The following is a 16,617-nucleotide window of genomic DNA, read 5'->3' as shown; positions in this document are numbered from 1 at the left end:
AAAAAAAAAAAAAGAAAGAAAGAAAACGGACCTCGAAGCCGGCATGTGTGTGTGTGTGGCAAGGACAGAGAACTGGGCTCTGTGGCGGAACTCCCAGGCTGTTTAGGGAGAGCAGCCACAGGAATGTGCCATCGGAGGGTAGGAGATGACAGCTCCTAATCAAGGACAGGATCCTGTGGCTTGCCCATGTGACTGCAGCCTCAGGGACCAGACTCAAAAAGCCACAGGGATTAGTCTGAGAAGCCCCATGACTAAAGTCCCAGCCTTAGGCCTGGCCATTTACGCTTTAATTGTCCACTCTGCTGCCATTGTCTTCTATAGACTTGGCTATTTAAGGACAGGGCACACACATTGCTGGGCTCTGTGGTTTCATCACTGAGCATAGTGCCTGTATGTTGCAGCCAGTTACAAATACTTACAGTGAAGACAGAGCTGTATGACTTAAGCGGCTTGACCAGAGCTCTGGAGCTGGGGGAGTGGGCCATGAGGCTCACAGGTGATGTCTGTTGGCTTACCGTGCACCAGGCCTTGCTTAAGCTCTTTACCATTGAAGATGGCAAGGCAGAGACAGGTGAAATCACTTACACAGAGTCTCAGGGCCTGGGAGAGTTCAGTCTCACTGCAGCAGAGCCATTGCGGAGCCATGAAATGCCACAGAATGATGGGCTTTTCTAGATCTAGCAAGGAAGAAGGAGCCAAGAGGGGCAGTGTGCAGGCACTGTGCAACCCGTAGACCATGCTTTGCTCCCAGGAAAGGTCACCTGACTCTGAGTACCGCTAGGAGCAGCTCCCTCTGCCTTATCAAGGGTCTCAGGGAAGGGCAAAGGGGGCAGAAGTCATACCTTGCAGTTAACTTTCGGTGGCACTTCTGCCTGGAGTTTTAGGCCCTGAGGATGGGTCTAGCTTAGCAGCTTCATGAAGGAGTGTTGGGTCAGCTCATTTGGGATGGGCCTGGCTCCTTCCAAAGACATCACCCTGTGGTTCTGAGGGTTAGAACCAGCCACAAGCTCCTTCTCTTCATTCTTCTCAGGTGCCCAGGCCCCCAGCTTGCTGCTGCTGTGACATGGTATCTCTATCTTCAGAGAACCACCATGTAGCCCAGGCTGTCCTCAAACTAACTCTGTAGTTCAGGCTAGCCTCAAACTCCCAATCCTCTTATTTCTTACTCCAAAGTGCTGGAATTATAGGAGTGCAGAGTAACCACCACCACAACAACAACTAAACCAACTGCCGCCGCCACCAAACCCTTTCTGTAAGACATAGGGGAAGCCCGGGTATAGTGGTACATCAAACCACAGTTTCTTGTATCTAGCAATTTTGAGAGGGAGGTATCTCTCCAGTTCTCTTGTCCTTGGCTTCCTATCTGTGCCACCAGACTTTGAGGCAACCCACAGAGGTGCTAGTGATGTGACAAGTAGCATGGTCTTTTAGCCACAAGTACAAACAAAATCGTGTGTGTGTGTATGTGTGTGTCTATCTCACCTGAATTTTAGTAATGTCTCCTTCCCTTTATCCTAGCCCCACCTTAATTAATTAGGCCACCCGTTGATGCCTTGGGTTTCCAGCTTTCTCCCTGGTACAATCTGACTTGCACAAAGGTCTTCTTTTCCTGGCCGTCTCCTGGGAGTCCCCTTCATAATACTCCAAACCCTTGCTAGCCCTTCAGCCTCTCCCTTACTCACCCTGCCTGCTCTGTTTCCCCCCATCAGGGGTCCTCCTGACACAGTTAGGCAGGCTGGGAGGCATTGTTACCAAAGAGGGAGCCAAGAAAAGACAAAACAAAGCAAACAGGCATCTATTTAAAAGCACAACATTGTTCTCACATAGGAGTTTGTGCAAAGCCCAAGAGAACAATCTGTGCTGCTATGTGGATAGAGAGATACGTTTTCCCCGATGGAAGTAACTCCCTGGTTTGGCAATTTATGAAAACTGCAAAATCCAAGAGAACTTGGTGTTGTGTTGTGAGTCTGGAGTTTCTAAGAAGATAATGACAAGGAGATCTTCCTTCTCCGATAGGAGGTTCATCTCAGGGAACAGACTACACGGAGGAGGCCACACTGGAAAGCCTGAGGTCCTTCTGGGCTTTAGAGCTCTTGGGGCACTGCAGGAATTTGCAGCATGACCACAGGTAGCCCTGCTCCTCTCCAGATCTGCTTTTGCTGTGTCAATGTGAGCAAGGTACCTGTCATGATGGGGCCTCTGCAGCCACGTGGGATGATGCTTTTAGTCTTTATTGTATCCATCACTTACTGTGGTGCTGAAGATGGAACACAGGTCCTTTATTATCTTAGGCGGATGTGGTGGGAATCGCCCTCTCCCCACTCTGGGCTTTCTAACATGCCCTATCCTACTCCTCACTGCCACTATTAACTCCCTCACTGTCTCCCAGCATGGTGGGATGTCTGAATACTTCAGACTGGTCCTCAGGGAAGGGCTGTACTGAGGTGTTAGGTGGCCTGCTGAGACCCACCAGGAGACCATGAGAAGGCTCAGGAGAAATGCCTTATCCCATTGTGGGTCCCAGATGGTGATAACCCATGTGCGATCAGGGGACCAAGCACTGGGTAGAATATTTGTACAAGCTATAACATACTGTAGTCATGAGTGCCCTAGAGGGACATCGGGAAGATTCCCCTCAGAGACGGCTTTGAGCCACAGGACTTATACTACGGAAGAACACTGTCTTTCATTAGTTGCAGCACAGTTATCTAGTTAGCTTTCTGTTTGGTACTCTGTGTGTGTGTGTGTGTGTGTGTGTGTGTGTGTGTGTATACCAAGGGCCTGGGAAATGCAAGGCAAGTGCTCTACCACTGAGCAAAATTCCCAGATCTCCTTTCCAACCATCCACTAATTTGTGGTTTATTACCACTATTTTCAGTTAGTTTACAAAACAGTGAGTCTTACTGTGAGTTTTTTCTTTCTTTTTTTTTTTAAATTTTTTAAATTTTTTTATTTTTTTTATTTTTGACAACAGGGTTTCTCTGTTGGCTGTCCTAGAATTCACTCTGTAGACCAGGCTGGCTTTGAACTTTGAACTCAAAGAGATCCACCTGTCTTTCCCTCCCAAGTGCTGTAATCAAAGGCGTGCACCACCACCATACCTGACTCTTACTGTGATATTTACTTACACACACACACGCACACACACACACACACACACACACGCACATTTATACTTTGTCCATGCTCAGTGACCCTCTCTTCATCACTACAGCATTCCCCACCTCCTTGCGAGCCCTTTCCTCTTCCGATAATCTCCTTTCTGTGTTCACTGACACAGAAGAAACCTTATCGAACACCTCTGTTTGCCAGATGCCCTAGTAAGCGTGAAGACTGCACAGATTAAATCCTCGCCTTGAAGAAGTGTGTAGTAAAGCTAGGTGTGCTGGTACCCATCTCTAAATCTAAGCCCACAAGAATCTAAGGCAGGAATATTGCCAGTTCAAGACCAGTGTGACTATATATGTCTCAAAAAATGTGATGAGAAGTGTCATCATGTACCAGTAATTATAATTCAGCTAAATAACTATGATACTAAATACAGGCATATTTATTAGGCAGTTGTTTTACATTGTTAACTCTGGTAATTTCATATTGCAACTCCTGTCAGGTGAGTATTGATACTATTATCATCCCATTTTACAAGCGAGAGGATAGAAACTTAGAGGCAGGAAGTGACAGAACCAGAGTCACACAGTCAATTAATACGACCAGGCAATGTTAAATGCAGTATGGTTTTCAGTATGTGGCTCATTGGGTGACTGTGTACAAAGTACCACAGAGACTCCTGTGGCCCAGCTCTGCCTCTAAAGAGGTAACTATAGGACACAGGCATCGCCAGGGGTAGATTCATGCCACCCTATGACTCGAGTCAGTCAGTCAGTCAGTCTGTCTGTCTGTCTGTCTGTCTCTCACAAAGACATAAACACACAGACTCACTCACACCCACTTCCCATGGCTATGGAGGAGAGGATATGTTAATTAGTTTCACTGTGGTTCTTATTTCACAATGGAAATGTGTATCAAATCAGCAAGTTGCACAAATGTATAGAGTAAGTTATATAATAAACATGTTTACAATATATACAATATGTAGTATGTATTAATAAGTACAATAGTAGTAACCCAAAATAACTAACTGTAGAGATGGACAACTTGAGTTCTTATCTCAAAAAGGGTTCTGTGTTGTCAGCCCCTCCTCCAATGTGGGGTGTCCTTTCACCTGCACCCCAGCAGAATGCACAAACTCTCTGTCACTGGTTTTTGTCCTCCCATAGGGAAAACTCAAGCAGACTAGTCCCCCTGGGTCCTTGGGTCTCAGCCAGCTCCTGGAGGAGCATCTCCAGGTGCCCACGCCCTCCAGCCTGGTTCTGCTGCTCTGGGCCCCCTTGGTTTCCTAGCATCCTCCCTTTTATCAAACCTGTTCCCTGTCTCCATGGTGACACTGCCTCACCCAGCTTCCTTGGGTGGTCTGGTTGCCTCACCGGCTAAAGCTCTGAGAACATTTTCCTAATGTGCAGCCAGAAGCTTCCACTTCCTGTGCCCAGGGCTACCCCTTTCATATTGCCACACCCTTCACTTGAGCAGCCTCTCTGTCAACATCACCCCCATCCCTCCCACCACACCATGCTGTGTCCAGCCGAGAGCACACATGGCCCCTCTGGGTATCCCAAGGCCTACTGGGAGGAAAGTTTCAGGGTGAGACTGTTGGCCACTCTCCACACCCTGTGTCTGTCAGTGACAACAGCTGAGGGAGGGTGCTAGGAAATTGAGGGGGAGCAGCAGAACCAGGGTTCTCCAGAATGTGGGGCCCTATGAACTGGACAGTCCCCATGTCCCAGACTTAGCCCTGGAGAGCTGTGTGTGTGTGTGTGTTGTGGTATATACTATAATGTATATATGCGGTATACATGTGACATGGTGTGAGTATGGTATGTATGGTATATATGGTCTATGTATGTGTTTTGTATGTGTGTGTGTATGATATGGCATGTATGTTATGTGTGTGAACATGGTGTGGTATGTGGTGTTTGGGTGATGTGTGCTGTATATGATGTGTGTATGTGTAGTATGTGGTGTGTGTGCTATGTGTATGGTGTGTGTAGTGCAGTATGTGTGGTAATTGGTGTGTGTGTGTGGTATGTATGGTATGTAATGGTGCTCATGGGTGTGGTGTGGCCTACATGTGATGTGTATCATGTGATGTAGTGTGTTCATGGGATGATAATGTTCATAGATGATGTTCATAGGATGACAGTGGTAGAACAGCATTGTGCTTAGGTTTGGGTACCCATTTCAGCCACAGATCAGTTAGACCCCAAAACTGTGTTACTGGACACTAGATGCTACCTGAACTAGACAACCGGAAAGTCACACAGTCAAAGAAGACCTGGGGAAGCTGCTTTCTTCCTGCAAAGGGCCTCTGCCTCCCTGATAGGTAGATGCCCAAAGATACTTTGTAACCTTTGCTTAGCCAGAGCTCCAACATGCAAAGTGCTGAATGGAAGAAGTATCCATCTGTAGGACACATGGATGCCCAAGCTCTGAAGGACAGCATAGGAAGGTACATCCAAGCACTCTTATCTCAGAATCGTGTGGATAAGCCAATAGAGCCACAACCTCACCTTCAGTACCCAAGGGTCCAGGTACCCTCCAATTTCCCTCAACCCCAGGCATGCCAGAAACGTCAGAGCTGTGTCCTCTGGGTTCACAGCTGGTCTCCTCCAACCGGCACAGGTCAGAGCTTTGGACTTGACAGGACAAACTCTGTGCTGGGAGTGTCTGCCTGTCATTCCTTCCTTCTATTCCCTGAAGGATCCCAGAGCCATTCCTTGGACCTATGGTGGCAGTGTGGAGGGCCAGGGCTTGGTCTCCCTTCCTCAATCCTTGGAGCAGGCCTTTGCTTTCCTCTTCTCCTGGCACCAGCCTCACCCCTTTTCCCCCACCAGACACCATTTAAAATCAACCCCCTGGCCCCACCCGGCTCCTCTACAGCAGCTGGGCTGGGTGCTTGTCTGGGGCAGGATGTGTGGAGGGGGAGTGAGTGGGTGGGGGCACAGCCCCCTCCTCCTCAGGGAGAACAATGAAGCCGCTGGCCTCGGTGGAAAGGTGGAGGGAGTGGGTGGGGGGCATGGAGCTGCATCAGAGCCTCTGAGTGCGGCCCCTGGGGGGACAGCTGAATGATGAGGCCTGAGTCACATGCCCTGTATGCTCCTTGAACTCCCGCTCCCCTGCCTGTCAGGACACATCCAGAAATGCACAGGGTAAATATTTAGAGGTAACCGTATTTTTTTTTTTTTTTGGTGGCACCTTGCACCTCCTCCTTTCTTAGGATGAGCCAGGCCTGAGATTCGAGGGAGAGAAATCCAGGTAGACTCAGGATTGTCTCTGTGAGCATCCCTTCAGAGCTGAGGGATCATGAGGGTTGAGCCCAGGCTAACATCCACCAAGGAGCCCTCTTAGTTCCACCAGCTCCGTCCTTCGCGGTGACCAGGGTGCCTCCTGCAGCTGTCACTGAGCCCACCCATCCTAGCCCCTCAAGCCTGCAGATGCCCTTCCATTTCCACACGATAGCGGGGAGGGAGGACAGTCAGGAGCAGCCCATGTTGCACATGGCATTTTTCTTGGCTTTACCCTGCATGGAAAGTCTTCCTTGGAAGACATGGTCTTGGAGCCCAGGCTTTATCAAAGATAAAACATTTTAGACTAAACAGTCTTTTTATAGACTGGAGCCGGGCGGGCTCTCTCAGCAAGTGTCCCTCGCCATCCCCAGCCTGCCTGGTTTGCATGGAAAGCAAACCTGTTTCTGGGCACAGGGAACGGAGAAGGTTTGAGGGTGAATTGTACTTCTGGGGAAGGGGGACATCAGGAAGGCCTAAGCTGCCCAGTGGTTTGGTCCGCCTCCACCTCTGTAGCCCTAGGGAGCAGGCACTCAGAGACAAGAGTCAGCTGGCAGGGGTTTGAGGCGGGATGGAGCTCAAATGTGTCAGGCATCCGTCTGTCACATCGCCACTCACTCAGGCACAAACAGAAGAAAATGTTAACATTGGGCAATACCCACAAGTCGAGCTGTCGCCGGCTCTGCCCCACCAGGTCTGCAGAGCTGAGACTGTTGTACACAGTACACCAGGGGGAGAGTGGAAGGGAGAAGGCAAACACTTCTTAACTACTTACTATTTACCAGGCAGTCTGCAAACATTAGCTCACCTAATCCCCACAAAGACCTTACCTATCACTAATCCTTGTTTTTAAAAATGGATAAGGAAATGGAGGGTCACGGTGGTCAAGGTGGGTAACTAGGGGAGACATTTGACTTGGGGACTCTCTGACTCCACTCAACCTCTTCTGTGTTTAATTTTTACTTTTAAAACTCTTGTATGCGTTGAGGGAGGGGAGTGCCAGGAATATGGAACTATGTTTGGGAGTTGGTTCTTTCCTTCTATCATGTGGGTTCGAGGGAATGAGCCTAGGTCATAAGCCTCAGCAGGAGGTCCCTGTATCCTTGGAGAAAAGCTGATGGCCCCCTTTTGTTTGCCTGGATGTCAAATAGCAGTTCTGCTGGGATTATGGAAAGGGTTAAATGGGATTATTTAGCTAAAGGCGAGTTAGTGCCTAGTATTAAGGTGGGTCTTCAGTAATGTTGATGGAATTATAGTGATGGCTTTGTGTGCGGAGCATCTTAGGGAACAGCAACACAGGTTCTTTTGGATAACATAGGCATGTTAGAATACTTTAGATGGTAAATACTCAGAGGCCAGCTCTGCACATCTAGATACTCAGGTACCTGGGCATCTTTGGGGAAGTTCCAAGAAGTCAAGAAAGGCAGAAGTCTGGGGAAGCAGCGCCAAAAAGAGGAGGTTGGCAGAGACCTCAACCTGCAGTGAAGCCCACCATTACTGAGTGGAGCAACACACCCGGCTGGGGAAGAACCTGGGTTCAGGAACATCAGAGCCTGCTGCATGGGTAGTGACCCTGGCTCTCAGAGTGAAGACTGTTCTCACTAGGGACCTTGCCTTCCTGCTCTGAAATCTTATGCTTCCTTCTCTTCCTCTTCCTTTTCCTTCGCCGCTGCTTCCTCTTCCTCTTCTTCTTCTTCTTCTTCTTCTTCTTCTTCTTCTTCTTCTTCTTCTTCTTCTTCTTCTTCTTCTTCTTCTTCTTCTTCCCCATGGCTCCTCTCAACAGTGAGGTGGTTTTCCTGGCTAACCATAGCTAGCTCAGGGAAAACCTGCCAAAGGAAGCATGAAAAGCAGAGGGACAGCAGAGGGGACCGGAAAGTGACCCAGATTTTTGCTCCTAGACTTACATGTGGCTGCTGTTGCCAGACATCCAGTGGGTCCAGATGGCATGCTGGGAAGGTGGAGGAACAGTGGGAAACCCTGGGCTTCCCCTATACAGGGCTGGAGCTGATCATCACAGTACAGACAGGTAACCACATCCTGCTTTCCACTTTCTCTCCACCCAGAGACCTCAGTATGAACAACCTCACGGAGCTTCAGCCGGGTCTCTTCCACCGCCTGCGCTTCCTGGAGGAGCTGTGAGTTGATGGGTGGGCAGGAGTTGGGGTCTGGGTGGGTGGGAGGTAGGTGAGCAGGAGGCAGGGTCTGGGTGGGTGGAAGGTGGGTGGGTGGAACTCTCTGGTCAGCAGCTGTAGGGTCCTGGGCTCTCTGGAACTTGGGGAAGAAGGGAGAAAGCAGGGCTCGCTCTGGAAACAGGTGTTCAGTTGAGACCTGATAGATGGGCAAAAATTCCAGTGTCCCAGTGTTAAGCCACGAGGCATTGGAAGTGTGAGCCAACACTCTCTGCAGCTCTTTCCCCTGCCCCGTGTTTTAATTAAATGAATCAATTCATGAGTTTGTTTATTAAGACAGCGTCTTATTATATAGTTCAGAGTGGCCTGAAATTCACGATTGTAGCTCAGACTGGTCTTGAACTTAGCACTTATCTTGCCTCAGCCTCCTGAGGGCTGGGATATCAGGCATGAGTTAACTTACTTAATATAGCTTTCCTTCTTTAAAAAAATTTGTTTTCCCCTTAATTTTATATGTATGGGTTCATGTGTCTCTGTGCACAGCATGCATGGCTGTTGCTCTAGGAGCCAGAAGAGGGCATCAAAGCCCTTGAAACTTAAGTTACAGAGAGTGGTGAGAGCTGCCCAGTGGGTGCTGGGAACTGAGCCCACTAGTGCCCAGAAGGCTGGGCAGTGTTTGTAAGTGCTGACTCTTTTCTCTGTGGCCTAGCTTTCACTCATGATTCCACCTGCCCCACCCCCCTGGAAATCACCTCTGAATTTTTATCCCTAATATAAAGGCTCTTTGCCTGCCGGAAGGGGAGCTCCGTGTGGGCGGGGCGTTCTGAGGTGGGCGTGGCACAGCTGGGATGGGAACCTAGAGGAGAGCTAAGGCATTTAGCAAGCTCAGCTTTCCATCTCTCACTCCCCAAGAAGGGGCTGGACCTGTTTAAAGGGCCCCACCTAAGGGAGCAATCCACCACCTAGGCCCCCATCACAGAGCCCAAGGGTGGCGATCCCAACTCTGTCTTGTAAAACAGCAGATGTTAAATAAACAGACAGAGGCAATAGAGATTATCAGGACCTCAGGCGCTCTGGCTCTGTCACTGAGCTGAATCCTTCTCATGGAAGCTGGCTGGGGTGGAGTGTGCCTCCAGTGCTTACACAGGGCAGGCTGAGGCAGGAGGATTGTGAACATCAGGTCATCCTGGACTGCCTAGTGAGGCCCTGTCTAAAACCAACAGTGACAAAACCCCAAACAACATCAACAACAAAACAACATACGCGCAAGCACACACACACACACACACACACACACACACACACACACACACACAAACTACCCCTCAGTTTTTCTTATCTGAAATTCGAGGGGAAGTACAGGTTGAGCGTTCTCAAATCTGAAATCTGAAATTTTTTTTGAGACAGGGTCTTATTATGTAGCCCAGGGTAGACTAGAATCGTTTATGTAGCCAAGCTGGCTTTGAACTCATACTTTTCCTGCTTCCAAGTCCTTGGGTAAAAGGTATGTCGTACTACCACACCTACGTTTAAAATCTGAACCATGTTGTGCACTGGTAGGCCACCATGGTGGACAGTTCTGCACCTGACTTCATGTGGCTGCAGAAGACAAGGACTGCAGCTCAGCGCTGGGGTAAACACTCTCCGCAGGTTTGAGGTACTGGCCTCCATCTTTAGTACATAAACCTGCCTCAGGCTCCATGTTTATAAAGCAATCTCATTTTGGTCTAGTTGGTGAGATGCTCAGGGGGAAGGCACTTACCACCAAGCCACACAACCTAAATTCAACGGTGAGAACCTCAGGCTGTCGTTTGACTCGCCCGTGTGGGTCACGGCACATACTCAGTCACAAGCGTACACACACGCCAAATAAGTAAATGTGAAATCAAATAAAATCCAGTGAATTTATGTTTAAACTTGGACCCATCCCCAAGACAGCTCATTATCTAGATGCAAATATTTGGAGATCTGAGGAATCTGAAGACCAACACCCCTGGCTCTGAACACTTTAAATCCGGGATACTCACGGTCTCCTGCCCCTCCCAGGATTAACGGTGAAAGTGGAGCTGATGCCATGAGGTGAACAGTGAACCGCGGAGCTCAGGAAATGCCAGCGCTGTCACCACCCTCCCTCCTGTACTCCCAAGGGTTCCCTGGCAACACCTCTGACCTCTGTCTTTGATTTGCAGGCGGCTCTCGGGGAACCACCTCTCACACATCCCGGGACAGGCATTCTCCGGCCTCCACAGCCTCAAAATTCTGTAAGTAGAGGCTAACTCCTTCACGTGAAGATGTAGCGCTTAGAATGGCAGACAGGGTGGTGGGGGGCAGAGAGGGGTTGTCACTCAGAGTCTGGCGCTGGTCCTGGTTTCCGTATCTCCATTCCTCTTGTTTCTCATTATTTCTATGTCTTTTCTTTCCCTCATCTGATGTGTAAACAAAGATTAAGAGGAACCCAAAGTGCCTGGCAGCCCTTCAGGGACGAAGTGACTCTGTTTATGAATGGTGATCGTTGCAGGGCTCTGCTGGGGTTTATTTTATTTTTTTACATTTATTATTTTTATGTGTGTGTTGAGTGAGTGTGGAGGCCAGAGGACAGCTTTCAGGAGTTGGTTCTCTCCTTCTCCCCATGGGTCTGGAGGTCAGAACTCGGGCCGTCCATCAGACCTGCAGCAGGTTCCTTTACCCACCGACCACATCACTGCTCCTTTGTTTTAAGTTTTGAGGATTGGGGATCTAGTTCAGTTGGGAGAGTGTTTGCTTAGCATATAGAAGGCTCTGGGTTAGGTCCCCAGCATGGTAGAAACGGGCATGATGGTGCATGCCTGTAATCCCAGAACTCTAAGATCCTCATCTGACAGATGTCCATAAGATCAAATTGCTTTGTCCATAAAGTGCTTGTCATGTGAGAGTGAGGACCCGAGCTGAGTCTCCAGCCCCGTTATGAAGCCAAGTGTGATGGCTTGTGCTTATAAGGCCAGCACTTACAGAGTTGAGAAGGGTGGGCCCCTGGGGTCAGTTGTAAGCCAGCTTAGCCAAAGGGGTGAACCTGGTCCCAGTGAGAGGCCTGGTCTCAAAAAACAAACAACCCCCAAACAAATCAAATCAAACCAAACAACAAAACAAAACAAAACAAACAAGATAAGAAAGAAAGAAAGAAAGAAAGAAAGAAAGAAAAAGAGAAAGAAAGAAAAAGGAAGGAAGGAAGGAAGAAAGAAAGAAAAAGAGAAAGAAAGAAAAAGAGAAAGAAAGAAAAAGAGAAAGAAAGAAAAAGGAAGGAAGAAAAAGAAAGAAAGAAAGAAAGAAAGGAAGGAAGAAAGAAAAAGAGAAAGAAAGAAAAAGGAAGGAAGGAAGGAAGAAAGAAAGAAAGAAAGAAAGAAAGAGAGAAAAAAAGAAAGAAAAAGGAAGGAAGGAAGAAAAAGAAAGAAAGAAAGAAAGAGAGAAAGAAAAAGAGAAAGAAAGAAAAAGGAAGGAAGGAAGAGAAAGAAAGAAAGAAAGAAAGAAAAAGAGAAAGAAAGAAAAAGGAAGGAACAAAGGAAGGAAGGAAGGGAGGATAGGTGCCTGGTGATGGCTCATGCCTTTAATCCTAGCCCTCCAGAGGCAGAGGCAGGCAGATCTCTGTGAGTTTGAGGCTAGCCTGGTCTACAGATTGAGTTCCAGGCTACACAGAGAAACTGTTTTGAAAAACAAAACAAAACAAAACAAACAAAAAAGCAAGGTGGAGGTGGTTGCTTCTTTCTGAAGAATGATATCCGAGACTGACTCTGTAGCTTATGTGCACATGGAATCACACACATGCACCTGCACGGCCATTAAGAGCACACACACATACACACACACACACACACACATACACACAAATGAACTTCAACATCATTCTCAGCTATATAGCTTGAAAACTTTGTAAAACCTAGTACTTTTTTTTTTTTTTAGTGAACATACTAGATAATGGGTTTTCTTTTTACTTTTCTCTGTGCTAAAATCATGTTAATGTCCTTACTAAGGAGTTATCTCAAGACACTAGCAGATGGAAAGCAGTGTTCACTATGACATTTTAGCCATACATGTCGTACTTTGCTCAGACTTACTCCCCCAACCCTCCCCATCCTTCAGTTTGTCGATTGATTTATTTTGATTTTTTTTTTTGTTGTTGTTGTTGGTTTTTTTTCCCTTGTCTTTTTGAGAGAGTATCTTTCTATGTAGACCTGGCTGACTCGCATCTCAACAACTCAATAAGTACACCAGGATACCCTCAAATTTGTATTGATTTCCCTTGCCTTCTGCCCTTGTAAGCATGGTCTACCCCAATCCAGCTTTTTTCTTTTCTTCTCCCCCCTCCTTTTTTTTTTTTCTAGACAAGCTCAGGATAGCTTTTCCTGTCTCAAACTCTGAGGTGCTGGGATTATACGTATGTACATGCCCAGCTCCATATATGCCTTTTCCTCTTCCATGTTTCTCCTTAGTCTCCGTGTCTCCATCTCTTTGCTATTACAAACACGGTGAAGGAATTTCCTTCAAACTGGGCTGCCTCTTCTGGCCCCTTCATACCTTCTCAGGATCAAGAGGAGCACGAGGCTAGCTAGGACTTTTAGTTCTCCTTGTTAGTGAGCCCACTGTAGAGAGGAAAGTGGGCGCTGTCCACTTCCACCCTAACCTATGACACATCTTGTCCTTGCTAAGTCCATCTTTCCAAAAGGGGTAAAGGTGGGAGGAGATGGGAAGAAGTGGATACAGAGTCTAAAGGAGGTGGAGATCAGCGAGGGCACAGCATCCTAAGGGACCAGTGTGAAGAAAATGAGCACTTGAGGGGCTACTCCAAAAGCAACAGAATGAGCACCAGGGCTTTCCAGTTCTGCTGTCTGGTCCCCACTCTAGATACAGCTCTTCTCTGTACAGTTGTGCAGGTTGTTGGCTGCACAAAAGCATCTGAGCGAGGGGAGAAGACCTGAACCCCAATTCTGAACCCCAGTTCTGTGCCTGGGTTTGGAATGGTATCCACCCAAAGGCAGATCCCTCTCCTGTTTTCTCAAAGTAGCTCATGACAGTGGCCCTTCCTCTGGACCTTCCAGTTTCCAGATGATCGCCGGTCTGTAACTGAGCTCTTTGTGTATCTGGTGTCTTTAGTCTCCAGCTTCTCTCTCCATCTGCCTCTAGATCTCTGACTTCTAGGGCTCTGAGACCTCTGTGTATTTATTCCCTGTAGCTGTCCAGGGTGCAGGGCGGGGAGGGGGAGAATGGGGGAGGAGGCATCTCGAACCCACAGCATAGTGCAGGCAGACTGCTTGGTGGGATATCTGTGCCCAGTGGCAGGTTTAGACCTGCAGTAGGATTAGAAAGCAGGGCTCTGTTTGCGGGGCCTTCAGAAGATGTGAGGCTCACATCCCGTTCCTAAGGCTCTGGCTTAGAGATGAGCCTCTTCTTTCTTCTCTGCCTGCATTAGGCAATAAATCAAAGACTGGAAGAAACCGCAGCCAGCCCGCCCCCTTTCAACCAGCGGCGCCTGGGCCCAGTGAGCAGGTTGGCCAAAAGCAATGTGTGGAAGCCAGGACAGCCAAGCTGCTCACCCCCACTCTGCCAGTGACCCACCATTTTGCTCCATCTTTGAAGACCACCAATCACTAAAGTCTTGTATCCTCTGTCTGCAGAGTTCCCTTGTTCAGGGACAGGAGGCATGCTGGGGATCCCTACCCATCTCCCCCAGAGCAGGAGAGTCCATATGTGTCCTGGGTACTAAGTCCTTTCTAACATCCAATGACACTTTTGCTGGTTGTAGGTTCTTGTCTCTCAGACCTGTAAGAAAGTAAGAGCAGTAGTGCCCACCCCCACCCTTGGCCTAAGAGCTTCTTAGGAGTACAAGGAGACACTTGCTTTCTATGTTCAGACCCTTCCCAAGGCTGTGGCTTTTTTTCTCTGAGGCCTCTAGAGTAGATGGGCAACAGAGGACATGAAAATACAAGGAATCCTCTCTGCTCCCCTCCTAAGGGACTGCAGCAGAGTCCCTCCTAGGTGACCTCCTTACACTGACTGTGGCTCTCCTCTCCTCTGAGGGTCCTCAAGCCTGCCAGCTTAGTGCAGGTCTGATCAAGAGAGCCAGCCCGAGCAGGAAGGTCTAGCCCGAGGAAGAAGATCCCATGAGGCTGTCATGACCCAGGTGCTAAATTCACAGAGTTGCTCTAAGGGAAACCATACCCCTGATGCCCCAGACATGTGGGGCAAAGTCTGGACCTTTGGCTGTCCTGTCCGCTGTGCCTTTGCAGGGTGCAGAGCAGCTGTAGGCAGATTCCAGGATCCTGGCACCAGCCCAAGGAGATCATAGGATGTGTTGTGTTTCCCCACTTTACCTCCCCGCAAAGCTATCATCTTAGAAAATGAACATGGTCTAGCCTTGACCCTTCCCATCCTCTGCAGACCATCCGGGGCTTAGAGCCACCCTGGTTCAGGTCAATATAGCCCTATCTAGAACAACCCTGCTGAGTGAGCTTCAACTACCTTGCACCAGACCGAGTTTGAGTAACAAGGGTTACTCAAAGGAGGCTCAGGGCTTTCCTCCCCTCTTTGCCTTTAGAAACCTAGGTAGGAGGGTTCCCCGGGGGCCCTGCTCCTGGATAGAGCCTAGAGCCCGGAGTGAGATTGTGACTCAGGATTCCTAGACAGTGCCCTCTTAGTAAAGACTAAGGTTCTAGAAGCTGCTCACTGCTTCTGATCTTGCCCATCCAGTCCAAAGCCTGGTTGGACACAGAAGGAAGAACGGGGGAGTTAGATCTTGGGTCCAGCACAAGGAAATCTAGTGTGACATCAATTGTATGGAGCTATCTCAGGTTGACACTGCCCTCTTCCTCTCTGTTTGGACTGATGAACTGAGTGGAGCCGACTTGGAAAGGACTCGTGTTCCTTGAGAGCACTGAGGTCTTCAGTCTGGTTCTTAAGATGCTGTGAGGAACCCATGGAGATCTTCTATGCTGCTCTTCAGCAAGAGCTCAAGTTCCATCCTCCCTAGAGACTGGATGGCAGGAACTGGGGCTCTCTGGCAGCAGAGAGAGGTAGGGCTAGACTCAAGCAGACTCAAGGCCTCACCAGTAAAGGGAGCATGGCAATGGTGTGGGTCTGAACTTCCAGCACTGGAAAGGCTGAGGTCAAGGACCACTGAGTTCAAGCCAGGCTGAGCTGGAGATAAACTGTCTCTCAAAAAGCCGAGACCCGGAGCTGGAGAGATGGGATAGGGGTTAAGCACAGATGTTGCTCCTGCAGAGGATCCAGGATCAGTTTTCAGCAGTCACATGGTGGTTCACAACCTTCCTTAACTCCAGCTTCAACAGCACCAACATCCTCTCTGGGTCTCCTTGGGTACCAGACATGTACATAAGTGCACATACATACATATAGACAAAGCACTCATGTATGTTGAAAAAAATTCAGTGGCAGAGTACATGCTTAGCATGTGCAAGGCCTTGGGTTTGATCCCCAACACTGCAAAAGCAAAACAAAAACATGAATACATCAAAATGATGAAGGATCTTTTACAGGCTGCAGAGGGTGGGTGAGCTTCAGACCCTGCCTCACTCATCCACCCAAGCATCCCCATGGGCACCAAATCTCACAGAAAGAGCCTGGTGAAGAACACTGGGGTGGGGTTGACTCTCTGCTACCTGCCCCACCACCCCTGCTCCCCGTCACTGAAACTCATGGTTTCTGCCCCCAGATACCTCCCTGGCAAGAGAAATATTCTGAGTATGTTCTTTGTAAATAAGTTTTTTGGGGGGCGTTGCTGAGGACCAGACTTCCACTAGACACCTGTTTGCACGTTGGACTCAATCTTGAGCTTAAAAATGAATAATGCATCATCTTTTACACCAAACATAGCCCCAGAGGCTTAAGTGGACCGTCCTGTGGCCTGAGCATTTTCCAGGTGCTTCTAGTGTGCATCTAGAACCAGGAGCAAAGGGTTAAATCCATGTTGCCCCTATCGAGCACAGCCTTGGCTAGAAAGAATAGAACTTAGAGCCTGGTCCTAATGTTGCTGTTAATACAATTTGTAACTCTGGGGAAATCACCTCCCCTCTTTCTGCCTCCATTGCCTCACCCTGGAGAAT

General features: G+C 48.6%; 1 protein-coding gene across 1 annotated transcript in view; it reads left to right on the top strand.

Annotated features, from left to right (window-relative positions):
• The window catches only part of Lgr6 (leucine rich repeat containing G protein-coupled receptor 6), a 121,702-nt gene that overhangs the window by 21,585 nt on the left and 83,500 nt on the right, over window positions 1-16,617 (top strand). The window contains exons 2-3 of the mRNA XM_021160737.2: window positions 8,462-8,533; window positions 10,717-10,788. Of these exons, the coding sequence (XP_021016396.1) occupies window positions 8,462-8,533; window positions 10,717-10,788 (144 nt within the window). The remainder of the gene's footprint in view (window positions 1-8,461; window positions 8,534-10,716; window positions 10,789-16,617) is intronic.

The sequence above is a fragment of the Mus caroli genome, chromosome 1 (assembly GCF_900094665.2).
Source record: "Mus caroli chromosome 1, CAROLI_EIJ_v1.1, whole genome shotgun sequence".
Taxonomy (NCBI): domain Eukaryota; kingdom Metazoa; phylum Chordata; class Mammalia; order Rodentia; family Muridae; genus Mus; species Mus caroli.
The sequence above is the reverse complement of the archived record's forward strand: the minus strand, read 5'-3'. Positions and strand labels throughout refer to the sequence as shown.